Source organism: Panthera tigris, chromosome A1 (assembly GCF_018350195.1).
Source record: "Panthera tigris isolate Pti1 chromosome A1, P.tigris_Pti1_mat1.1, whole genome shotgun sequence".
In the NCBI taxonomy this organism is placed as follows: domain Eukaryota; kingdom Metazoa; phylum Chordata; class Mammalia; order Carnivora; family Felidae; genus Panthera; species Panthera tigris.
This window is the reverse complement of record NC_056660.1, coordinates 139033644-139061400: the sequence shown is the minus strand read 5'-3', so window position 1 is coordinate 139061400 and position 27757 is coordinate 139033644. Positions and strand designations below refer to the sequence as shown.

The following is a 27757-nucleotide window of genomic DNA, read 5'->3' as shown; positions in this document are numbered from 1 at the left end:
TTTACATTGCTCTCGGTTTTCTACTACTTAAAGAGTTGTAAAATAGCTCCAGTGCAACGAAATTAAATTCTATATGATCAAACAACACGCTCTCTTAAGAGTTCTGTAAATGACACTCACCATTCCTTTGAAAGGTCACCGAGTAATACGTTTGCCCAAAGTCTTTAACAATTTTTCCTCACAGTGTTTAATTTGAAAATACTAAATGTTATATTAGCACATTGTCAGACTTAACTGTTCTCTACTTCCTTCAGGCTTATCACTGTCAAGCCACTAATTAGTCATGTTCAAGTCTATTCCTGGGAGTGTTACATTGAACTTGACAACTCTCCCTACCCCATCCCCTCAGTAATAAGATGTAGACTTTAAAAGGTGATGAAACATCATAGGAGTATATAAATTCCAGTTTTGTTAACTTGGATTACCTCGCCACTTTGTGTGTTTTGCAGAAAGGCCACAGTTTACGTGAAAAACTGGCTGAAATGGAAACCTTTAGAGATATCCTGTGTAGACAAGTTGATACTTTACAGAAGTACTTTGATGCCTGTGCTGATGCTGTCTCCAAGGATGAACTTCAAAGGGATAAAGGTTAATTAGGCTATTACCACTATTTTTACTTGGAGAATGAATGGATTTAAAGCTTCTTGATCTTAAAGGGTAATGTCTTTAAGTGATAAAGGTAATTATAGTCACTTGCTGAAAACCCCCAGTGTAACAGATTTCAGTATTATAACTTGTATACTATATTAACATATCCTGATTAATCTGATCACCGAAACCAGATGCCATTGAAGACTTTTACATGATTTTTAAACTCTTTATTCCATTAAAAAATATATCTATCATCTCGGTAGTATGGGGTATTTCACATGATCACGTCTAATAAATTTACCCTGTGGGGCACCTGGCTGGCTCAGTTGGTAGAGCATGCAACTCTTGATCTCAGGTCATGAGTTCAAGCTCCACGTTAGGCCTAGAGCTTAACTTTAAAAAAAAAAAAAAAAAAAATTACCCCCTGATGAGTCTTTTACAGAGAAGCATGTTTATGTTAAATCCTCTAAATCTGAAATCATTTGATCTCTGTATTCCTCTGTCTTCCTCCTCCTCTTCTCCCTTCCTTTTTCTCTTCACTTCTCTCTCTCCCCCTCCCTTCCTCTGGCTTTTTTCTCATAGAAGAAGAAATCAATAATGGAGCTACATAGACGTTTAAAAATAATCTTTAGTGAATTTTTTTATTTAAGAGACATGATCTTAAGTTAACTCGTGTAAGTTTTTAAAGTTACTCTTTCTTTGTTACTGCTAAAGATATTACTGATGTTGTTAACATCTGCTCTTCATTTGTTCCTTTCCTTTGCTGTGAAGACAAAAATGCCTTCAGTATTCCTAAATAGCACCATGTTCATTCCCAGTATAACTAGGTTGCTTGACAAGGTTTCATTTCTTGGTCTTATTAAATGTGTTTGATCTGAGTTGATACTTTTTGTTCTCTCTATTCTTTTCCCTCCCTTCTGCCTTCTTTTGGATTGAGTATTTAGTAAATAATTTTGTTACCTCCTTTGGCTTTTTAGCTATTACTCTTCGTTATTTTAGTGGCTACTTTATGGTTCATAGTATGTACATTTAACTACCTTCAAGTAACATGCCACTTCCAAGCATAGTATAAGAACCTTACAGTTATGTATTTTAATTTCTCCCCACTACTGAGGCAAGAGTTTTCAGTGTTCTTTAACCAGTACACTGTGAATTATGAGGTTTTCCAGTCCGTGATTTGGAAACAGGTACTTTTCCCTGTACCGTGTAGGTTTTGGATACTTTTCCCTGGAATTTTTTCATACAGTTCTTTCCCTGGCCTCTATAGTTCCCTCACTTGTATGTGCTAACAGTACTCTACTGAATGTTCAAAGGGACCTTCTGCTGATCTTCAGAATTCTTTCTCTGTACGGGCCTCTCCTCTGCAGTCATCTGCCTTGTGAATTCCAGTTGCCTTTGTTTCTCTGTACTGTCAGTTCCTTCTCACCTTAGAGTCTGCCAGACTCCTGGTTTCCTCCTTACTCTAAAGCTTGGAAACTCTCCCAAGACAGTAACCTGGAGCAGTCATAGGGCTCATGTTATTTGTTCCCTGACTCTCAGGAATCATTGTCCTTTGTGGCCTAATATCCAATGTCTTGAAAACCATTGTTTCATGTAGTTTTTCCAGTTTTTTAGTTTCATTCTAGAGGGTAGCCTGTTTCTTCTATGTTGGTCAGAAGCAGAAACCCATATTCCTTATAAAGTACTTAATTTAGGTACTTAATTTTATCTAAATTAAGTAGCCTTAATGTTCTTTATATTTCATAGACTTTAAGTTTTAGGTTCTTTAACATTTGATATTTATTTCTCTAAAAAGAAAGGCCCTTCAACTTGTGTTTCTCCTTAAGAAAAATGTGTGTATATCTTTTCTTATCAAACTAAACATTACACATCATCTTTCATTTGCTTGCAAATAGCCCTTTCAACAAAAAGAGAATACATACAGAATTGATTTATTTATTTTTAAATGATCTTATCAGTAGTAGAGAACATTTCGAGGACAAAAGTGATAATGGAAGGCTTAGAAGTTGGGATACAATGATAACCAGGTTGTATAGAATCTTTGAAAAATAATTTTAAATGCTATTCATGTTTGAATAAATAGCAACAGTGGTAGACTAATATATTAATTTGTTAGGGCTGCTATCACAAAGTACTATAGACTAGGACAGCGAGGAGCTGATGGGGCGGCAGTGCTGCCATCTGGCTCAGCAGCCCCTCTGGAGTCTGCCCAGGTGGCTTAAACAAGAGAAATGTATTTTCTCACAGTTCTGGAGGCTAGAAATCCGAGATGAGTTGTTACCAACATTGGTTTCTTCTGAGGGCCATGAGGGAAGGATCTATTTTAGGTCTCTCTCCTGAGCTTATAGATGGGTTGTCTCTTCCCTTTGTCTTCACATCATCTTCCTTCTGTAAGTGCCTGTGTTTAAATTTCCTTCGTTTATGAGGACACTGGTCATCTTGGATTAGGGGCCACCCTAGTGACTTCATTTTAACCTGATTACCTCTGTGAACACCCCGTCTCAAGATACAGTCACATTCTGAGGTACGGAAGGTTAGGACTTCTAACATATGAATGTTGCAGGGACATAATTCAACCCATAACAACTGATTTCCCTATAAATGCTATTATAAAAAATATTGATATTTTTAAGAACTCATGCTGGGTAAAGGTGAAATAAGGACATGGACCATAGTTTCCTACTTTGTAGATCAGAGTTGCTGAACTGAATCTAAGGATCTTTCATTAAATTATCAATACCTTGGGGGTGCCTGGGTGGCTCAGTTGATTAAGCATCCAGCTCTTGATTTCGGCCCAGGTCATGATGTCACAGTTTGTGAGTTCGAGCCCCACATCAGGCTCCACACTGACAGTGTGGAGTCTGCTTGGGATTCTCTCTGTCCCTCTCTCTCTGCCCTGTTCATGTTCTCTCTTATCTTTCTCTAAATAAATAGATAAAAATTATCAAAATATGACAACAGTGGATTGTAGGTAGTGGATTGCTCTAATACTTTGTCATGTAGCCTTCATGCTAGCTTTATATGTTATTAATCTACTACCTTTACTCTGTTTACCTTTCCAATGAGAATTTATTCTTTCATATATTTTCTTGTTTCTAATTAACTCACTTACTTTTCAGCCTAAAGAAGTCTCCTTAACATTTCCTGTAAGGCCAGTTTAGTGGTGACAAACTCCTTTAGCTTTTGCTTGTGTGGCAAACTCTTTCTCTCTCCTTGAATTCTGAATGATAACTTTGCCGGGTAGAGTATTCTTGGTTTGAAGTGTTTTTATGGCTTAAAGAATTTTAAGAATCACTGTGCTTTTTTAAGTGTGTCATTGAAATGATAACAGCAAATTCTCATTTATTTTAGGTGTTCAGTGTTTTTATATAAAATAATTAATCAGAATTGTTAGTTAGGCAGTCTTAGCCAGACCACCCACATTTCCACACATACTTCAGTAGGATTTAACTAACCTTTAAAGTCGTGTGTGTGTGTGTGTGTGTGTGTGTGTGTGTGTGTGTGTATGGTTTTCAAAAGTAGAAAACATTATCTCTACCCTAAACATAGTGTTTGATTTTAAAAGAAGATAGATGTATCGCATCAAAGGAAAGTTTCTATTAATCTTGCTTTTATTCATGGTTAGTTTGTTGACTTGAAGTAGATTACTTAACATTTTTTCACATCTGTTGTCTCAGCTATAAAGTGAATATTATATCCAGCACATATGATTGTGAGAATTAAGTGAGAATATACATACATTAGAACTGTGCATAACAGCAAAAATTCAATAAATAATAGCTGCTGTTTTTAATGTGGTTCGTTTAGATTATTGCAGGGATAGGGAAAGCAGGAATGTGCAAGATCCAAAGATACAATTTAACATAATAGATTTGAATGTTAGTAAGGAAAACCAGTCTGATTGGGATGGGGGATTTATATTAGGACATTGGCTTTAAATCCTGTCAGACATCCCTTAAAGGTAGCTCAAGGATGGACAAGGAGTGCTTGGTTGGGAAGGAAAAGAGGAACGCCACTCTTTTAGCCAGAACAGCTCTTATTTTCATCAATTTTATATTGAGTGTTGCGCTAGAAAAATAAAGTTGAAAATCCCTGTTTGGTGGTACTAGGCTATTAGATGGTTAGAGATACAAAACCCAAAATAGATCCTAGTGAGATAAGTGAAGCACAAACCTTTTAGTAGTATTTAAGAACAGTTGACCAAAGTAGTATTGAGTCAAGGTCAGGATCTTGTTTGATGGTAAGTACTGATTTAAAAACAGCAGTATGCTGTGTTAATGAACTTCTTAGAATTGACCATATTTGCAAATGATTGACAAGAAGATGAAGATCCACACAATCTGGGAATCTGATGAATCTTGGGACTAAGATGCCTGCAGAGGCTTCAATATGAATATTGACATCTATAGGAATGATGGACATAGAAAAGAAAAATGTTAGTCAGGTATTGATATCACTTTGCTAGGTAGAAATGAGTAGTAGGTATTAGTAGATAATAGCTTATGATTTGAAAAAGTTGTTATAGATGAGTAGCAAAATTTTTAAGTGATGAAAAAATGAAATAGCCTAATAACTAGAAAATGCCAGTACAGAACAAAAGTATTTTTCATGGTGATTATTACCATTTAGGGGAGGAATAAGAAACAGGGGTGGACTCTACATCCATTGGAGAGAGAGAGCTAAAGTAGATGAAATGTTTATTGTAGGATGAAGTTACTCCTGATGTAAAGAGATAAGAAGTAAAACATTAATTTAGAATGAAGACTTCTTACATAGAAAGGGAGTACCTAAAAAGAAAAGAAAGAAGCCATTAAAAAACGTGATAGCAGAGAATAAGGTTTATAAATTTGCATTAAGATTGGAATACATAATACAGTGAATTAAAGTATGTTAGAAAAAGGGATAGAACATAGAACAAAAAGGTATGCAGAAAGAGAACATAGGGGATTCTGTTTTTTCTGGAACTGAGTAAGTTAAAAGGAATGTCCAGGCACAGACACATAAGGATGAATGCAAATTGATATCACACCTGTAAGTCATTTTGTTGTCATGACCTGTAAGTCATCCCCTACACATGCAGAAATAGTAAACTTAAGAACTCCCAGAGGCAAATTAAGGTATCTTTTGCATGTAACTTACTCTCTTACAGTCCTGCTCAGCCCTTGCAGGCCTCTGGTAGACTTATGAAATCACCCCAAGCTGGGTAGGAAGGGATAGGATGACTAAAGGACAAAATAATTCATATCTCAATGTTATCCCTTACACAAATGAGAATGGGTACAATTTTTCTAATGTATTTCAAGACATTGCACAGCATGTTTATTGGGCATACCTTGACAACCTTGGGCATACCTTGACAACAGAATCTAGAATATATTGACTTCATTCGAACATAAGAAAAAATTGGTTTTCTATTTCCTTTAATCCTAATATCCTGAAATATATTTTCTTTAGTGGTAGAAGATGATGAAGATGACTTTCCTACAACACGTTCCGATGGAGACTTCTTGCATAATACTAATGGCAATAAGGAAAAGTGTAAGTAGTATATTTTTTCCGGTTGGCTGGATTAAGTGTACTTTCTAAAGTTATATAATAACTAAGTATATAGCAAGAATAATTATCTAATTGAGTAGTTCTTAAAAAGCAGTGTAATTACTGGAAAGTGAAAGTTTCTTCCAGGAAAAGACATATGAGTAAAATACACATTGTGACATTAAATAATAATGGCAGCTCATGATCTAACAAAGACTCATTCTAAATTCCAGACATTGACCTGCTTATTTCAGCAGTTATAAAATCAGTTTCTAGCACTCAAAGTTTATTTCTTGGAGGGGAAGCATTATAATATAACTTGAATGTTTATTTAGAGTATATTCTCTCTGTTGAACGTACTTTTCTGTCTCCACTTAATAAACTGGTATTAAAAAGTATATAATCAGTGTTATTAAATATAAGTTATTAAAAATAGCTCTGATTTCACCACGTATTTGTTTATAGACACAGGAGCAAGGTGGTTTATTTCATATACCCATTTATTTTGCTGTATTTATAATGGCTAACTTATTAGATAGAATTCTGAATTGTTCATTAGAAACCTGCAATTTGCACCAACATGGATGAAGCTCGAGGGCCTAATGTAAGAGAAATAAGCCAAAGACAAATACTGCATGGTATCATTTACATGAGGAATCTTAAGCCTGAAAAAACAAAAAAAACAAATCCAGAAACCTGTGATCCATAGTCAGTACTCTTCTTTTGAAATATCCTACAAAAAAGCTGGATTAGATTTGTAAAAAATTTTTTAAGTTACAAAAATAAGACATTGTGAAAAAATAAGTTAATCTAATTAAGCTTATTTTTGCTAATGTTGTGAAAGAATGTGAGGTATAATTTGTGGCCTGTTTTCAAATAATTTTTCAAACTGTCATATGCATGGAATTAATTTTCTTTTTTGTAGATCACAGTGGAATATTCTTTTATTGATACTAAAATCTGATACTTCTGTCCCCCTACTTTTTCCTTTTTGGCTCTTCCTGTTCCTTAGTTTCATCATAGCTTTCTTCCTGCTTATGACCTGCCCTCCCCTCAGTCTTGTGAAATACTAGCTTCTTACTACAGGGTTATCTATCCTTGGGACTTGGGACTTGGGACTGAAATGTTGAACCTTACTGAGCCATCTAGATTTATCTTTATTAAATTAGAGGGTTATTTGGGGAAGATTATTTCAAGTTATATTTTAATTTCACAATAAATAATCTGCTTTAATGGAAAAAAGATTTTGTTTGGACATTGAGAAAATTGTTAAATTGTAAAACTCGCAAGTCCAATCTTCTAGCCCAGTCAGTTCCCCGACCTACACTCCCCAGAATAGAATAGAAATTTATTTTCTATAGAAATTGAAATGGACGGTTCTAGATTCTGGAATACCTGGCACAGCAAAAGATAGGTGTATTGGCCTATCATCAATAAAGTGATTATGCAGAAATTTACAAACTGAGTATTAAAATTTAGCAACCTCATTGTTCTTTTTATCTCCAAGAACTCTGATGATCAGGCATGAAATGAAAGTCTGTGTACTGAAGCTCCCTTCTTTTACCCTGTTTCCAGAATACCCATCAACCAGATGTATATTTTCTGATACAAAAATAGAACATAACTCTAGATGCTGAATGACCACAAGGAAGGGACCTATAGAGATTTTCTACATCTACCATGAAGAAGCTGTCTCACTACCAGATCACCCTTAAATGAAGTCCACTGGGTTTAAAACCCTGCTGATGCTTACAGAGCTTCTAGTAACTTACTCTTAAATGTGAACAGATAGCCAGATTTCCAGACATTTGAGGAAAGCCTCCAATCTCTTTTTCTGGAGACTTGAAACCAAGCAACAGAAGGCAAAGTTATTAGAATCATTTAGAGAAATACCCTACAAGATGTTTACATAATTTTTTAAATCATGAGTCATGTTTGAAGTACACTTGTGGAATGCACTGTTTAAAATAATTCCTTTCAGGGTGCCTGGGTGGCTCAGTTGATTAAGTGTCCAACTTTGGCTCAGGTCATGATCTCGCAGTTCATGAGTTTGAGCCCCACGTCGGGCTCTGTGCTGACAGCTCTGAGCCTGGAGCCTGCTTCAGATTCTGTGTCTTCCTCTCTACCGGTCCCCCATTTATTTATTCATTCATTCTCTCTCTCTCTCTCTCTCTCTCTCTCTCTCTCGTATTTTAAAATAAATAAAAATTTATTCTCTCTCTCATTTTTAAATAAATTAAAAGAACATTAAAATAAAATAAGATAATTGCTTTCTTGGGGTGGCTTAGTCGGTTAAGCAACTGACTCTTGATTTCACCTCAGTCCAGATCTCATGGTTCATGGGTTCAAGCCCCACATTGCCACATTGGGCTCCGTGCTAACAGTGTGGAGGTTGCTTGGGATTCTCTGTCCCCCACCCTGCTCTCTCCTTCTCTCTCTGCCCCTCTCCCACTTGTATTCATGCTCTCTTCACTCTCTCCACCCCCCAAGAAAATAAATAAGTAAAAACTTTAAAAATAAACGGAATAATTCCTTCTTACTGTTGATGCAAAGTAACTCTTGTTAATTACCATAGATGGAAAGTAACTTTCTGTTAGAGTTAGAAATGAGTTAGAAGTTTTCTATATAATCTGGTAAAGTGAATAGAACATGTAGTCTTTAAATCTGGTACTGCTTGATCATAGCATGGGATTAGGGTGTCAGTCATCTCTCAAAAAAGACAGGCTCTTAGTGTTAGATGCAGCCAACATCAGAAAAGGGAGAAATGATACTTGATTCTTGGGAGTGGTCATTGTAACAAATTTTACCATTAGAGCCATCATTAAAGCTTTGGTCTAGGGGCACCTGGGGGCTCAGTCAATTAAGGGTCCCAACTCTTGATTTTGGCCCAGATCATGATCTCACAGCCATGGGATCAAGCCCCACATCCGGCTCTGCACTGTCAGTATGGAGCCTGCTTAGGATTCTCTCTCCCTCTCTCTCTGCCTCTTCCCCACTCATGCGCATGCACGCTCTCTTTTTAAAACATAAGTAAACTTTAAAAAAGATTTGGTCAAGATTACCTATTGTGATTAGTGAATATGTTAAGATTTTTAAAAATTTAGAACTAGTATACCGACCTGATAATAAATTGTATGTATTCCAAGAATAGGATTGGGGGTGAGATGTGAAGATTAGAATAAAACTTCCACAGGTTCTAAGATGATAATAAAGACACTTAAAGGTAATTTGAATATTAGACTAGAGGAGGAATTTTTGGATATGAAAACACCTTCCTGGGGCGCTTGGGTAGCTTAGTCGGTTAAGCATCCAACTTCAACTCAGGTCATGATCTCACGGTTCTAAATCATGATGTAAAGACTGTTTCCTCAACCTTTTGTGAACAATACTTACCTCTAATGTAAGTTTTCTTGTTATGTTCTGTGCATCCTTTTCTTAGTTTATATTTCTAGAGTCAAAAGAGGAGACTTTATGATAATAGTGTCAATTCATCAAAAAGGCATAACAATTATACATGTAGTTGTATATAATAACAGAATACATGGAGCAAAAACTGAATAAATTGAAGAGGAAAAAAAAGACAATTGAATTGTAATAGTTTGAGACTTGACTCTCCAGCTCTCAATAATGGATACAACAAGTAGGAAGAACACCAAGGAAATAAAATACTTATAAAAACAAACAGACCTGGTAGACATCTATGGAACTCTCCACTTAACAATAGGAAAATATATATTCTTAACAATATCCTTAACAATAGGAGAATAGTATATGTAACATTCTTCAGGAGAGACCATAAACAAGCGTCAATTAATTTAAAAGGATTGAAATCATACAAAGTACATCCTCTAACCACAATGGAATAAAATGAAAAATCAGTGACAGAAATTTAGGGTATTCACAAATACATAGACATTAACACCCTCACATATAACCAGTGGATTAAAGACAAAATCAGAAAGGAAATTAGAAAATACTATGAGATGAATGAAAGCAAAAATACAATATACCAAAACTGATGGACTGCAACTAAAGCTGTGCTTAGAGGGAAATTTATAGCTGAAACACCTTTATTATAAAAGAAGAGACTCAAAATACAATACAATCCAACTATAAATTGGTTCTTTGAAAAGATATCAAAGTTGATAAATCTGTCTTAGCAAATTTACAGTGTTATTAACTATAGTCCTCTTGCCATACATTAGACCTTTACACTTATTCATTCTGCGTAACTACAACTTTCATTCTTTTAATGGTACTTTCAAGAGCAGAAATTTTAAATTTTGATGAAGTTCATTTTATTACTTCTTTTGTGGATTATACCTTTGCTAAGTCATATCTATATAGGAGTTTTTAAAGTTGAAAGTATCATTATTTCTCTTAAGGAGTTCTCTTGGAGTGGTTTCTTATTAGTTAATGGTATAAGATATTATGCTCTCTTGCTTGCATCTTATGAGTTGTAAGAGTTTTCATTTAATTCAAAGACTAACTCTGAGTTAAAATTATAAAATATAAACATAAGAGCCATTTAACATGTGCATTGGTCTCAGACTTAATTTTGGACATTTATTTTAATTTTACATACCTTATTCAATTCTGTATGGTTTATCTTTAGGTATTTTTTAAATTTTAGGTCTCTCAAAATGTAAGGTAGTTCTTGCCATAGTTTCGTCCCACTTTAAGATGTCAGAGTATTATTGTTAAAGTATTCCTCCTACCACTTTGTTCACTGGGTGTAGTACAGCAAATAGATTTCATGAAACAACATCCAGAAAAAAAGTTATGAAAGTACATACGCTGCCACAAGCTTCTTTGCTTATAGAGTATGGATGGAAATTTTTAAATGTTGGCCATCAAGAGGAGGATTAGAATCCAAGAGCCTGCTCTGACTTACTGGGTTTTTAAACATTTTTTAGTTTTACATTTTGATGAAGACTTATTTCTTCATTACAAAGATGTTCAGTGAATAGCTTTTTTTTCCCCCAGTATTTCCACATGTAACACCAAGAGGAATTAATGGTATAGACTTTAAAGGGGAGGCGATAACTTTTAAAGCAACTACTGCTGGAATCCTTGCTACACTTTCTCACTGTATTGAACTGATGGTAAAACGTGAGGACAGCTGGCAAAAAAGACTGGATAAGGTAAGTGTTGTTTTTCTTCTTTTTAAAAAATGATCCAATTTGATTCAGCTTTATAGTAATTTCTTAGGGAAAAATCTATTGGGATTGATAGAAGTAGCAGGGGGTACTACTCTTCTGAAATTTTGTGGGCATCTTAAATTCATTTTCCTAATGAGATTCACCAGTTATGTATTTAGTTACATACAACATAAATTCTTGGTAGGATTTTAATATAAAAAATTTTGTAGTAATAGAAATGCCTTGGAATAGAAGTGATAAGCCATTTAACATTACCTAGCTTAATTGCGAAATACGTGCAGCTGTATTTAAGTTCTTAAACACCAGTTTATGAAGTTAAACACTAGCTTACTGTGTTCATAGCTGTGTATACTTCCAGGGTCATTGTGCTATTATTTAACATATATTACGTTGTTCATTGAACATTTGCCTCATATTCACCTGTTTCCACCTTTGCTTAAACTTTAGCATTCATAATAATATTACAATATGAGTCTTTAGTTCCTAATGTCACCTTTGGTTCAGTGAATTTGTTTAGTAGGAAAACTTCTATTTAGAATTCAACATCAGTAAAACAATAAAATGTTATAACCGTAACATATCTTAGAAGATTTAGTTCTAGTCTAATGCCATCATTTAAAGAAGGAACTGAGGTACAGAGACTGGTCCAGAAATGCTAAGTAGCAGTTGGAAGAATTTTACTCTATGTTATATTTCAGCTCTGAATACTAGGCCAGACAGTAGTCAAAATCTGACTTTGTGCAGAAATCTCTGTCCCCACCCCCCGCCCCGTTCTCTCCCACTCTCTCTCTCAAAAATAAATAAACATTACAGCTTTGTAGTACAGCTTGAAGGCCGGGATTGTGATGCCTCCTGCTTTGGTTTTCTTTTTCAAGATCACTTTGGCTACTCAGTGTCTTTTCTGGTTTCAGACAAATTTTAGGATTTTTTGTTCTAGCTCTGTGAAGAATGCTGGTGTTATTTTGATAGGGATTGCATTGAATATGTAGATTGCTTTGGGTAGTATTGATATTTTAACAGTATTCTTCCTATCCAGGAGCATGGAATCTTTTTCCATTTTTTTGTGTCTTCTTCCATTTCTTTCATAAGCTTTCTATAGTTTTCAGTGTATAGATTTTTCACCTCTTTGGTTAGATTTATTCCTAGGTATTTTATGGTTTTTCGTGTAATTGTTAATGGGATTGATGCCTTGATTTCTCTTTCTTTTGCTTCATTGTTGATATATAGGAATGCAACCGATTTCTGTGTATTGATTTTATATCCTGAAACTTTGCTGAATTCATGGATCAGTTCTAGCAGTTTTTTGGTGGAATCTTTTGGGTTTTCTGTATAGAGTATCATGTCATCTGTGAGGAGTGAAAGTTTGACCTCCTCCTGGCCGATTTGGATGCCTTTTATTTCTTTGTGTTGTCTGATTGCAGAGGCTAAGACTTCCAATACTATGTTGAATAACAGTGGCGAGAGTGGACATCACTGTCTCGTTCCTTACCTTAAGGGGAAAGCTCTGTTTTTCTCCATTGAGGATGATATTAGCATTGGGTCTTTTGTATATGGTTTTAATGATCTTGAGGTATGCTCCTTCTATCCCTACTTTCTTGAGGGTTTTTATCAAGAAACAATGCTGTATTTTGTCCAATGCTTTCTCTGCATCTGTTGAGAGGATCATATGGTTCTTGTCCTTTCTTTTATTGATGTAATGAATCACATTGATTATTTTGCAGATATTGAACCAGGCCTGCATCCCAGGTATAAATCCCACTTGGTTGTGGTGAATAATTTTTTTAATGTATTGTTGGAATCGGTTGGCTAATATCTTGTTGAGGATTTTTGCATCCATGTTCATCAGGAAAATTGGTCTATAGTTCTTGTAGGGTCTCTGTCTGGTTTTGGCATTAAGGTAATGCTGGCTTCATAGAAAGAGCTTGGGAGTTTTCCTTTTCTATTTTTTGGAACAACTTCAAGAGAATAAGTGTTAACTCTTCCTTAAATGTTTGGTAGAATTCCCCTGGAAAGCCATATGGCCCTGGATTCTTGTTTCTTGGGAGATTTTTGATTACTAATTCAATTTCTTTACTGGTTATGTGTCTGTTCAAATTTTCTTTCTTCCTGTTTTTTTTTTTGTTTTTTTTTTTAACGTTTATTTATTTTTGAGACAGAGAGAGACAGAGCATGAACGGGCGAGGGGCAGAGAGAGAGGGAGACACAGAATCGGAAACAGGCTCCAGGCTCTGAGCCATCAGCCCAGAGCCTGACGCGGGGCTCGAACTCACGGACCGCGAGATCGTGACCTGAGCCAAAGTCGGACGCTTAACCGACTGAGCCACCCAGGCGCCCCTCTTCCTGTTTCAGTTTTGACAGTTTATATATTTCTAGGAATTTGTCCATTTCTTCCAGATTTCCCATTTTATTGGCATATAATTGCTCATAATATTCTCTTATTGTTTTTATTTCTGCTGTGTTGTTTGTGATCTCTCCTCTTTCATTCTTGATTTTATTTATTTGGGTCCTTTCCTTTTTCTTTTTGGATCTCAGTTACATTTTATGTGAAATGTAAGAATGTGGGTGTGATACACAGTATGTATGTGTGTGTATACCTGTCGATATAGATAGATATAAATATGTATATAGATACGTGTATATGTGTAGTGTACATACGTGTGTATATATGCATATAAGTACATATGTATATATGTATAAGACATATTCTATAAGAAATAGAAAGTTCTTGAGTGGAGAGACTAGTTTATCAACAAATAGGTCTTTTAAGTAATTCGTATAATTGGGAAGGAAAGTACAGTGGTAATTTAATATGATTTAAGTGAAATTTCTGTTTCCTTCAAAAAGTATTTGTACGCTTCCAATGTGCTAGCTCTAAGCTAGAAATGGGGAAACAGCAATGAGCAGGAAATTGCCCCTCAAAGAGCTTAATCTATTGAGAGCAATTAAATAGGTAATAGGTGATATAATAACAGGTATTTGATAGCAGTATTGTTTATACTGTTTCTAATGTCAGTTCTATTATTTTTTCAGCTGAGTAATAGAAAATTAATATTTCGTGGTTATTTTTCTTGGTTACCTATAATAATCCCTTCTATTACAGAAGACATATACTGAATTGTTAGCTAGTCATGTCTAAGACCAGAAATTCTAAGATTAAACAATTTTACTTATTAACAGTATTAGTAAGAGAAAATCAATTCACTGAAGATGTTTGCTTACGTTAATAGGCTCTCATATGTAATTTCATGTGGTTTTTCATTTTCCCTTAAGTCCTTTGAATATTATTATTGTGCTGTATGTTTTTGTTGTGTTCAGTTTTTAAAATTTAGGTATAGCATAAGTATGGTAAGGTGTGCCAGTCTTAGGTGTCCTGTGTGACGATTTTTATGCATATGTATACACCTCTATAACTGCCACTCAGATTAAGATAAAGAATTTTTATAGTACCCCAGAAGGTTCCTGCATGCCTTTTCCTGGTCCATACCATACCACCATCTCAAGAGGTGACCATATACGTATACACTCTTGTGTCTGGCTGTTTTTTCCCTCAACATTGACCATGAGATTTATTTGTATTGTTACATTTAGTGGTAGTTTATTCTTTTTTATTGTTGTATTTCATTGTATGACTTCAGTTTGCTTATCAGTTTTTCCTTTGGTTTTTATATTTTAGCTATTGTGAATAAAGCTGCTATGAGCTTTCTTGTACATAGCTTTTGGAGGATATTCACTCATTTCTCTTGGGCATATACCTAGGAGTAGAATCGTTGGTTCATGGGGTATATGCTAGCTGTGGTGGGTATTGGCAAACAGTTTTCCAAAGTGGTCATGTCACTTTATACTTCTATCAGCAATAGATGAGAATTCACTTGCTCTTTACTCTTAGTAACACTTGTTATTGTCAAGTTATTGTGGGAATTTGTTTGTTTTTAAATTTTAGCCATTCTGGTGGGTCTATAGACCTGCTTTCTCTTGAGTATGCAAAAATTAGTCTTTAAGTCCAATGAACAATTAACTGATTTGTACAAGCCTTAATGCAGATAGGATATTTGGAAGTAGTTAGCTTTGTGTGTGTTCCTGTGGACTTTAATTTAGCCCTTAAGGATTTGAGGGAAGGGAATAAAGAGAATAAATGCATGTTCCTTATAAGCTTGTTAGACTTAAGTTATCAGATTTGACCAGGGCAGTACATTTCGTGTTGTAGAAAGAAGTTTGAGATTGGTAGTGCCAGGGCCAGCCCTTTTTTAAAAATAGTTATTTATTTATTTTTTTATTTTTATTTTTATTTTTATTTTTATTTATTTATTTTTTTTTTTTTTTTTGAGAGAGAGAGTGCTAACAGGAGAGCGGCAGAGAGAGGAGAGAAAATCCCAAGCAGGCCCAGCACTGTCAGCTCTGAGCTGGGGGAGCCCATGGCAGGCTAGATCTCAGATCTGGATCTTAGGAAGCTGAGATCGTGACCTGAGCTGAAATCGTTACTCTCACTCTTTTGACTGAGCCACCCAGGCGCCCCAGGGCCAGCCTTTTTTTTTATGTGTTGACTTTGGGTCTTTTAACCCCGTAAGGCTATAGATTAAAGGTGAGGATCAAAGTAGAAATCTAAGCTCTTTTTCAGCTCTAAAATAGTTTTAACCAACAGTGAGAAAAGTACTAGACATTCATCTTTCTTAGAATATATTTTAGCATTCATTGATTTCGCCTGTTGATTATTTTCTTCACATCCATTGCTTTCTTTCTTTAAAGCAAAATAAATACACCTTTACTGGGGGGAAACAAACACATAAATACATTGTAGGCATTTCTAGTGTTAATTTTATCTTTTTTCTTTTTTTTTTAAGCATAGGCACTTTGAGAGTTACTTAATACACCTAAATATATAGCCCACCTATAAGGTAATTCTTAGTGGTGATTTAAATGGTGGTTTGTGTGTAAAGTATATCTCAGAGAAAAGTGTTTTCTTGGACAGAACAATGCTCATTTTTCACAGGAGTGGACTGTTTCTTTTTATTACTGTTGTTGTTTAGCCAAATTATAAAATTTCACTGAAATGCAGAGAAAATTCCACTTCAGATGTAATTTTTCACTTGCTTTTTTTTTTTTTTAGGAAACTGAGAAGAGAAGAAGAATAGAAGAAGCATACAAAAATGCCATGACAGAACTTAAGAAAAAATCCCACTTTGGAGGACCAGATTATGAGGTATGAAGTTACATTTTGATTTTAGAAGGAGGAAAACATAGGCCATATCTATCATAATGTTGCAGGATTTTTTACCACAATACCCGGGGTTCATTGTCGCACTGCTTTGAAGAATGAAGACTTGGACACAAAATGAGAAGTAGGCAAAAGTTTATTAGAGTATAAGATTAGAAAAGAATAGTAGGAAAGTTCTCTTTACAGAGAAGGGACATTTGGAAGTGAATGCAAGGACCATAGAGAAGGGTCCTTGTTTTGTAAAGTTCTGGTCAGCTTTCCCTCATCCCTTCCCCCTTGTTCCTTCTCAGGTTCTACCCTTATGGGCTTGATCACTCTAGGTTCTGGGTTATTCTGTAGGTGTTGGCTCCTTTTCATTGAATTGAGTGGTCTATGGCCATACTTAGGTCTTTTGTCAAATTTCTGAGGAAAACCTGAAAGGGAGTAGGTGGGGTCTGTTACATTCTAAAGAGGAACCTTACTCCTGAGGGGGTTTGTTGTGGTCAGACACTCCCAGCATTGTTCCAAAATATGTGTTTTTCTCCACCCAGGGACCTCAGGCCCTAATCTTTTCCTCTCAACCTACTGAATCTTATCTTCTTCTATCATAATAAAAGTGATTTTTTTTTTTTTATTTTTATTTTTGAGAGACTGAGACAGAGTGCGAGTAAGGGAGGGGCAGAGAGAGAGACAGACACAGAATCCGAAGCAGGCTCCAGGCTCCAAACTTTCAGCACAGAGCCCAATGCGGGGCTTGAACTCACAGACTGCGAGATCATGGCCTGAGCTGCAGTCGGGTGCTTAACTGACTGAGCCACCCAGGCATCCCCAGAAATTACATTATAATCTTAAATTCATTCCTTAAGATATACTATGTATGCAAGACACTGTACTAGGCATGGATATACAGGATCCTGCCCAAGTACCTAATGGGAAAACAGGCTAGTTAACAGGTGAGTTTGAAGCACTGTTAGCACTGAGAGGTTTTTGAGTCAGGGATGGCTTCCCAGCATCTTAGCTGAAATCTTAACAGTGAGACGGAACTAGGGGCACCTGGGTGGCTCAGTCGGTTGAGCATCCAAATTCCACTCAGGTCATGATCTCACAGCTCATGGGTTCATGCCCCACGTCAGGCTCTGTGCTGACAGCTCAGAGCCTGGAGCCTGCTTCACATTCTGTGTCTCCCTCTCTCTCTGGCCCTCCACTGCTCGTGTTCTGTCTCTCTGTCTTTCAACAATAAATAAACATTAAAAAAAAAAAAAAAAAGAACGAGACGGAACTGGAGGGTATTATGCTAAGTGAAATAAGTCATTCAGAGAAAGACAGATCTCATATGTTTTCACTCATATGTGGAACTTGAGAAACTTAACAGAAGACGATGGGGGAAGGGAAGGGGAAAAAATAGATACAAACAGAGAGGGAGGGAGGCAAACCATAAGAGATTCTTAAATACAGAGAACAAACTGAGGGTTGATGGGGGTGTGGGGAAGAGGGGAAGATGGGTGATGGGCACTGAGGAGAGCACTTGTTGGGATGAGCACTGGATGTTGTATGTAAGCGATGAATCACGAGAATCTACCCCCAAAAACCAAGAGCACACCGTACACCCTATATGTTAACCAATTTGACAGTAAATTATATTAAAAAAAAAAAAATGAATGAGTAGGCTGAGTAGATACTAACCAGGTGAATAGCAAGAATGTTTACTTGTAGGGGCTGAAAAGGAAAACTTAAAAAAAAAAAAAAAACAAAAGCATTTTGCCCACAGGGAAACTGAAAGACCTTATCGGAGGGTGGAGCCTATTGAGTGGAGGGAGTAGTAAGCCAGGCTTGCAAGGTCTACAGGAATCCTTATATATCCTCAGGCAATGGGTTTTAAGCAAGTGAAAGTTTTCAGATATACCATTTAGAAAAATCATTCTTGCTCCCTGTTGTGAGGGTAGTGGATTGTAGTTGACAGCCTTCGACTGGCAGCTTCCATGACTTCAGGCTCACAGGTGAGAATTGAAGATAACCTAGATTAAGATACAGTGATAGGAGCAGACACCAGCGATAAATTTACATATTTAAGAGTAGGATTAGGGGCGCCTGGGTGGCGCAGTCGGCTAAGCGTCTGACTTCAGCCAGGTCACGATCTCGCGGTCCGTGAGTTCGAGCTCCGCGTCGGGCTCTGGGCTGATGGCTCGGAGCCTGGAGCCTGCTTCCGATTCTGTGTCTCCCTCTCTCTCTGCCCCTCCCCCGTTCATGCTCTGTCTCTCTCTGTGCCAAAAAATAAATAAAAAACGTTGAAAAAAAAAATTTTTTTTTAAAAATAAAAATAAAAAATAAAAGTAGGATTAAAGAGTGTGGTGATTGAATGAAGGGAACTGGAGGTGCATAGGAATTTTGAGACATTAACCGGAGGAGGTTTTAGGTATTATTAGATACAAAGATCTAACGCTTAGGTGAGAAATGGATAGATAGGCTGTGGATTTCAGGAATCATCACATGACTGAGGCCAATGCTGTGGGGAGAGCAAGGGTAGAACCCTGAGGAACACCCACATTTAAGGGAGTCCAAAGAGGAGTCTTGGATAGAGAGGAATTAGGAAATTAGGAATCCAAGGAGAGAGAACTCTTCCAAGATCATCATTAACATGAGAAATGCTGCTAATGGAGCAAGTAAGCTAAAGAGTGGTGTTTCCCACAGATTTAGCAATAAATAGCTATTTTCCTTGGTAAACATGATGAGTTAAAATGTTTTTTTTAAGTTGTTTTTTAAATAAAGTAAATTTTATTCCAGTTACTGTAGTTATCCCTTACATGTGCCATCAAAGGAAAGATGTACCTGTCTTATTTGCCCATTTCACTTATCAAAGTAGAATTTTTGAATGCTATAGTTCCCAATTAGTAGACTCCTGAGACTGAAGTGATTGCATAGATTGAATGAGCATTAAAATTTTTCAAGTGTAGATGTGGTTATGATCAATAGAGGTTTTAAAAGCATTAGGAAATATGTTTGAGGTCAGAGTAGATTTTGGCTATTTCGTATTTTTCTTACATCAAGCAAAGTTACACTGCTGTTACTTGAATGTCGGAAATGTTTGGACTTATAAAGGGAATCCTGTAGGAGAGAGGCCTCTGGAGTGTTGTTACTATTCTTGTTGGCGATCCAGCTGGTCATTTGATGGCTGTGTTCACTTAATGATAATTCATTGAAATTTACACTTTTTGTATATTGTAGCTGAATAAAAAGTTGTGTGTGTGTGTTTAACGTGGTTATGAGGGAGCCTCATAGCTCTAAAAGAACTAGTGCATTAAATCGGGGCGCCTGGGTGGCTTGGTCGGTTGAGCGTCTGGCTTCGGCTCAGGTCGTGATCTCGCAGTTTGTGAGTTTGAGCCCCGCGTCAGGCTCTGTGCTGACAGCTTGGAGCCTGCTTTGGATTCTGTATCTCCTCCTCTCTCTGCCTTTCCCCTGCTCATGCTCTCTCTCTGTCTGTCCATAATAGATAAACGTTACAAAAATTTAGAAAAAACAAAACAAAAAACTAGTGCATTAAATCAAGATGTCTCCTATGCCTGTGACAAGTGACAAGAGCATTACACCGTAGTTCCTCCCACCCTTTTTGCCTTGGCCCCAGGTGGTGTCACGTTGCTAGGTTAGGTACTTTCTAATGAGATAGTGATGGCCTAGGGTAATCATTCTAACTGGAAAAACTCCAGACAGACCAGCAATTATTCATGTGTCTTACTTTGGATATTTAAAAAGTTAGGGAACCTTAAACCCAGCCTACATTTTCAGCCTCAGCTTTTCCCCTAACATGAAGCTATTGTTCCACTTACAGTCCACTCACTTGTTTCGTGTCAGCAGGAACATACTGTGCTTATTTGTTTTCTATTATTCTTTGTACATTTGATACAGCTGAGGTTCCAGTTGCATGAGAATCGGTTGGAGAACTTATTAAACATACATATTCCTGGCTTCACCCAAGATCCACTGAAAAGTAATTTCTGCGTATGGGGACTAAGAATTTTCCATTTAACAAGTTCCCAAGGCAGTTTCCTAGCTGATTGAGAACCACTGCTTTGCCATCTAACCAAGCTTTCAAGCATCAGTTCAGTTTTTCTTTCTTCATGAAACAATAGTCTTTGTTTAGGAAGATGCCCCTCAGAAAACTCCTGTCTGTGCTTGTTATCGGCTATCAATAGATCTTATGTAACTTTGTACTTACTTTTCTGTGATTTTATATGTTTTCTCTTATCAGGTACTCATTCACAAGTACTCACCTCTGCCACTGTAGCATGAAAGGAGGCATAGACAATTCCTAAATGAATGAGCATGATTATATTCCAACAAAACATTATTTTAATTCCATATTATAATTCTGACATCATGAAATGTTGCTATTTTTTCTTCTCCAGCCACTTAAAAATGAAATTCTCAGCTCAGAGGCCATGCACAAGTAGGCAGTGAACTAAATTTAACTCCAGGGCATAGTTCAGCAACACCCCTGTTCTAAACTATCACCCTAACACAGTGTTGGTCAGTATACAGTGGGTATATGAATATTGAGTATATGAATTAATTGTGACACTCATGATTTTGCACAGAGCATATGTTACTTGTCTTTTGATAATACTTTATATATTAACTGGTTTATAAATATTTGTCAAGTCACATTTCAACTTTCCTCTAGAGTTAATGCTAGGATTATGAAGGTTTTATATTGTCTTTAATCAGCTGGTTTTTTTTTTTCCTCTCGTGTGTTTGAATAGGAAGGTCCAAACAGTCTGATTAATGAAGAAGAGTTCTTTGATGCTGTTGAAGCTGCTCTTGACAGACAAGATAAAATAGAAGAACAGGTATATCCGGTTTTAAAAATTCTAACACACACACACACACACACAAAAATTCTAACACTAGGCATTCTTGATGTGTGTTATTTCATATAAATAAAATTTGAAAATTGTGAACCTAATAACCCAGAAAATGAACTGTCTTCACTGAGTCACAGATGTAGAAGAATCTTTACAAGTCACTTCCTTCATTGATTCATTTCTAAACAATGGAAAGGAGACCACTGATTGTTTACAGGAAGCATGAATAATTTACATGAAATTAAATGGAAATATTCCACCTGTTCCCCTTGAAGTATCCAACTTTTATTATCTTTCTATTTAGAATAAGTATATATTTAATCTGAATAAAACAGTCTCTGTGAATTTCTCTTTCCCACAAAGTACTGACCATATGAATTCACAAGGAAGAAGACCAAGAATGTATTTTTTTTCTTCTAAATTACTGCCATTCCATTTTTATTATTAACTCCTTTAAAGCTTTAACTACCTTCACCTTCAATTGCTTCCTCACTTTTGACTTTGCTCAGTATTTCACTGTTATTAAATTCGCAACAGACATACCCAGCTCTTTTTGGAAAGTGAAGGAAAACATTTCTTAAATCCTTTAACTCTAGTCTCAGGATTAGTATGATCCTTTGCCTTCTTTTAGTTGTGCAGTAGTGAAGTTACCATATATTACCACTAGATGGTACTTAAGGGTGAATTTTAGTCACTCTTCACAGGGCTTTAAGCATCTTGCAAATAAATTCGTAAATGTATCAGTTGTACTACAAATTAACTTGTGTAGATAAGTTGGCTTGTCATTCTTTGTCATTGCTAGGGTAGTTATGACCGTTATGCCCATTTACTGGTTTGTCTCCCTGAGGGTAAATCACCTCCAAGAGTGACATTTTCTTTTCATGTTTATTTTTCATTATTTTTTTTTCTAAATCAGTGATAAAAAGGTGTTGTTACATTAATTTATAAAGTATATCACTCATTCAAAAGAGATTATGCAGCATTCAATAAGACTGGAAACTTTCAGGTCCTAAATGAGCTCCATATTTGTACGCCTAAAGTGTAACCTGAAGGAGTATCATTGTGTTTGGCTTTACTTCACTGTGGTGTTTTTTTATTTTGATTTTATTTTAAACTAAGTTGTGCTATTTTGGGGAGAGTCGTGTGCTATTCTGGGAGAGTAGGTCGAGACAACTTCAGTCTGAGTTTTGTAAATGACTAACTATGTAGCTGTAAACTTATCACTTAAATTCTCTGGGCCTTGGTCTTCTAATACGTAAAACAAAGAGTTATACATGATGATTCAAATTCTGTCTTCTGGCTCCAAAATGCTACTCTACTGGATACTAATGCAGTGCTTGAGTTGGAGTTTAAAAGGATCGATGAACACTTTTGTAAATTTTAAAAGAAAAATATTCATGGGACTATTTAACTTCAGTCTGTTCTTGACACTGTGGTAGATATGCTACAAAATAGGTCATTAAACAGACCATGATTTTCCTTGCCTAATAGACATGTTGATATCGCAAAGATAATTATAGTGTGGTAATGCTCTAGAGTAGTAAACTTCAGTAATTCATGAAGTGAGTTCCAAAGATTCAGATCATTAGATATTGCACAGGGCTCTCCACAGCACAGCCACTACTTAGGTATTCTTCAGTGACATTTTTGAGTTTACATTGTTCTATGTTATTTGCCAATATAAGGAAAGATATTTTTAATAAAGTGGTGAATAAGAAATGAGATCTTAGTTCTGTTCAGATAGTGCTGAATAGAAATTACTGCTTGTCTTCTGCATAGTTAGAAGATGAGTACACACACAACACAGCACAGGCTCTGGTACATTATATTTAGTAAATATTGACTAAGTGAGAAGAAACTAGGCAAGCTCAGGAGGAGGAAGGAGGTTAAGTGACAGCTTAACAGGTGTGATACCTTAATGGAAAGGAGATAAGATATCCATGACCTGGTCTTTGGAACAAAACTGAAGCAAACGATGACACTGGTTCAGATGATATAGCTCTGCACATCCCTGATGAAGTAGAATGATTGGAATAATTTGGCCAGAGTTTGGATATAGAAAATTACTTTAACAGCAGTGTTAATTAAGATTCATGGTAAATAATGCCATGCTGGTATTGGAGAGTCTGACCAGGGGCAGAATCAAAGAACCCATCCCTGGTCAAAGGTGGTACCTATGGAGTCTGAAAGAAGAGACTGATTTAGAATACATGAAGTAAGTGTCGGGATTTGGCAAGGCTTGTATCTTTTGAGTATTTTTGTGATTCAAGTATTTATAAGTACTAAAGTGTTCAGTAATTAAATGTTGATAGTTCCAGGTTATATTATCCATTCTCAAGCTACAAAGTACACTTTAAAACCTTCCCACCTAACATTACATGTTTTCTTAGTCACAGAGTGAAAAGGTCAGATTACATTGGCCTACATCCATGCCATCTGGAGATGCCTTTTCTTCTGTGGGGACTCATAGGTTTGTCCAAAAGGTAAGCTAATGTCACAGCTCACTGAAATTATATATTGTATTGTTCTTCAGTATGGATGGAACTATCTTGTTGTATAAGGTTTCTCTCTTCTTGAATTTAGGTAATGAGACTTTTGGGTATTTTATGTTTTCTTCCAAACATACATTTTTGTATGTTTTTCCTCCAAAATAGTTAGAAATCATCTTCTGAATATAATGTTCTTTCTTTTTTCTTTAAGGGGAAAGGGGGGGATGGGGGTGGATAGGAGTGGCTAATCTGATAGTTAACCAGAAGCATAACTAGTTACATTAAATCACTTTTTTTCTTTGGGGTTAAGTGGTATTATGTTGTATTACTGGAAGCACTGCATTCTTTTTAGAAAGATTTTGGAGCATAAACCATAATAGGTGCATGAAGTCAGCACTTGCTGCTGAGCCTGTTTCATATGGTGCTTTGTTCTCTCTTTCTTTATCTTGTGTTTGGAAGTTGGTACTGAATGCTCTGTTGTGCCTTTGTTCTGATTACTTGGTTTTTTCTTTGTCTGTCTCTGGTAGCCCTATAGTCGCTCTTCCTCCATGTCTTCCATTGATCTCGTCAGTGCCTCTGACGATGTTCACAGATTCAGCTCCCAGGTACTGTATGAATGTATAGAGCGGACTTGAGTCTTTCCGTGCTATATTTCAGCCTGCTTTCCCAGTTCCTAGATATCTTTCTGTTAGGCCACTTGTTTGGTTTTGAATTTTAAATGGTAACAATAAGCATTTAAAAGGCCTTCCTTATCTACTAAATAGTTCCTCTATCAGGCTTGCATGTGCCCTTTGTATCCTGTACTGTGAATAGCTTGGAATTTTGCCATGGAGGAGGCACTCCTGAAAGATTTCAAATTGAATTGAAACAAGTAGGAGATACCTGGTTTTTAAATACCATGTAGTTTCTTTAGATAGGATTCAACAACTTTGATGAACATGGTTTACAGAGTATGTTATAGCATAAAAGTAGGTTTTAATAGTCTCCCTTTTAATCTCGAGTATCTCATATTTCAACAGGGAAATGTCTTTTTAAATAATATTTGTCTCATTACTATTATTATACTAAGCTCCATTGAACAGATTGTATTTTTGTTATGCAAATTACCCTTGGATATTATAAATTAATGTTCCTTTTCATATACATCATTAAGGATTTAGGAATTTAAGACTGGAAACTACATGCTTGCTGTCTCTACCCTCATAATAATGTCCAAGTATTATCAGAGGAATATTTTTTAGTATCAGCATTCGTTTTTTAAAGTTTTTTTAATCCTTGTATCTTTGCCATTGAGCTGTGTATCTTTATGGTGATTGTGTTTTATTGGATTGCATTATGTTATCTTATGTTAAGAAACTGCGCTTTCCAGTCAGAATGACCAAGTGTAAATACTGGTTAGTTGCATGATCTTGGACAATTTTTCTAACTCTTCTGTGCTTCACTTCTGTGATCTAGCTAGGACTGTGATCTGGCTAGAGCCTGGCATGTAGTAAATGCTAAATAAGTGTGAGCTTTTATTAGTTATTATATAGCTATTTATTAGCTATTGTTACTATAATAATAACAATTTCTTTGAACTAGTCAAAATTTTCTACATTATTTTTTTTTTTGCTATCAGAGTACAGTTGACCCTTGAACAACGTTGAGATTGGGGCACTGACCCCCCTCGGTCAAAAATCCACATATAGGGGCGCCTGGGTGGCTCAGTCGGTTAAGCGTCCGACTTCAGCTCAGGTCATGATCTCGTGGTCCGTGAGTTCGAGCCCCGCGTCAGGCTCTGGGCTGATGGCTCGGAGCCTGGAGCCTGTTTCCGATTCTGTGTCTCCCTCTCTCTCTCTGCCCCTCCCCCGTTCATGCTCTGTCTCTCTCTGTCCCAAAAATAAATAAAAAACGTTGAAAAAAAAAATTTTTTTTTTTTTAAAAATCCACATATAACTTTTGACTCCCCAAAAACTTAACTACTCACAGCCTACTGTAGTTAATCAGAAGCTTTAAGGAGAACATAAATAGCTGATTAAAATATACTTTTATGTTACATATATACTGTATTTGTTACTAAGAAAATTGTAGGGAAGAGAAAATACATTTGCAGTCCTGCACTTTATTTATTGAAACAAATTTGCATTCAAGTGGGCCTGCGCAATTCAAACCTGTGATGTTCCAGGGTCAATTGCATTCCAGTAAAAGTTTTTTAAAAGTCCTAATTTAAAACAGATTTCTTAGTTTATACATATGAATAAAATTGACATTTGTTTTTAACTCTGCAGGAAAGAGGAAAATTAAGACTCAAAATGTATGCTTTGACTTTTGCAGCCTTTTTCTCCTTGAACATGTTTGAGAGAGAGATGTATCAGCTCTGCTTCAGAAATCGCCTAGAACCAAACTTATTCTAATATTTCTTAATCATGTTCATCCATTTGTGCAAGCTTTTTAAAGGCATATCATATTTGCAATAAATCCGTGACAAAACTAGATAATACTGGGAGGCTTTGGTTTATTCTGCTAAGCTCCACCTTGCGTTAAAGTAATAGAGTAAGAGACTAAAGCTCATCAGTACCAGTCACCATTTTTCCTTAAAATATAGGAATACACAAGCTATGAATGAAAACATAATGAGAGCGATAAATGAGTGTTAAGTACTGATAAGTGCCTAAGAGTTAAGGCCTCAGAATGCAGACCTCCGACCCAAGCTGTAGGGCTATAAAACAGCTGAAATTCTTCACCTACAGAAGAATATATTACTGAGACGCAGGTGCCCATGTTTTTACAAGACTTTGCCACATTGTAGCATACTTCTTTATATTTTGTGTAACTCATGTATGTAAGTTGAGAAAGATCTTCTGGTGGAATTTTTTTAATAGGTGATGCTTGTGATTATTTATAATCTTTTTTTAGCTTTTGATTATTGTACCATTTTACTTATTTATGTATTTAGAAAGAAAGAAAGAAAGAAAGAAAGAAAGAAAGAAAGAAAGAAAGAAAGAAAGAAAGCGAGCACATGCGCCCATACACAAAGAGGGTAGGGGCAGAGAGAAAAGGAGAGAAAGAATCTTAACCAGGCCCCACGCCCAGCACAGAGCCCAATGTGGGGCTTGATCTCAGGACTGTGAGATCAGGACCTGAGCAGAAATCGAGAGCTGGATGCTTAACTGACTGAGACACCCAGGTCCCCCTTATCGCACCACCGTTATATATGCCAAAAGAGGCAAAATTGAAGAATAATGACTTTGAGGTCTTCAAGTATTTATGGTCCTTGCTAAAGTATCTGTTGTCATTAGCAGATTTGGGCTCTGGACCTTAACTATGAATTTGGCTTTGCCGTGTGTGTACAAATCTAGGCTTATGACTACTTTGTTCTTGATGAAGTTATATTGATGCTCCTGATTGAGTAGAATAATTAAACATAGAACTGAGAGATGTCCTGAAAATAACTTCAAATAAAATATGTGAATCTCCTAGGAAATTAGTAGCAACACATGAGTCTATCTAATTGGCAGATTTGGAGAAAGAAGTAGCTCTTACACTGTACAGAAAGTAGAAAGAACTTGAATTTATAAGTTGATCTTTTGGATCACATTTATTTGCATATCACAGCAACTATTGATGTCACCTCAAAAATTAAAAAGCAAAAATTAAAAAAATCTTTCTCTGTTCAGAAAAAAACATATCAAAAGGTGGGCAATACATCAGGTTAATCATTAGTGGACATTATTGCAACCACGGTTCTGTATAAAGCTCTTTCCCCCCTTTATGTCCACAGCGACACTTTATTATTGTGGTAATTAATTATTTAACCCCCTCCCTGTTTATTGTACAATAATACATGTTAATTTTAGCAGAACTAGAAAATAGAGTAAATAAAATTAAAATATTAGATCACTGTTAATATTCTCATGCATATCCTTTTTCTATGTATATAGAAAATCAGTCACA

The 27757-nt window shown here is 36.0% G+C and overlaps 1 protein-coding gene across 4 annotated transcripts in view; it reads left to right on the top strand.

The window, feature by feature from the left end:
* CERT1 (ceramide transporter 1) overlaps positions 1–27757 on the top strand; it is a 102534-nt gene that overhangs the window by 58171 nt on the left and 16606 nt on the right. For 3 of the 4 annotated variants that reach the window (XM_042988546.1, XM_015536539.2, XM_042988560.1), the window contains 7 exons: positions 450–588; positions 6046–6129; positions 11113–11270; positions 16393–16485; positions 21234–21320; positions 23726–23818; positions 24352–24429. In XM_042988546.1, coding sequence (XP_042844480.1) covers positions 450–588; positions 6046–6129; positions 11113–11270; positions 16393–16485; positions 21234–21320; positions 23726–23818; positions 24352–24429 — 732 coding nt within the window. The remainder of the gene's footprint in view (positions 1–449; positions 589–6045; positions 6130–11112; positions 11271–16392; positions 16486–21233; positions 21321–23725; positions 23819–24351; positions 24430–27757) is intronic. The other variant, XM_042988553.1, reaches the window with a different exon arrangement.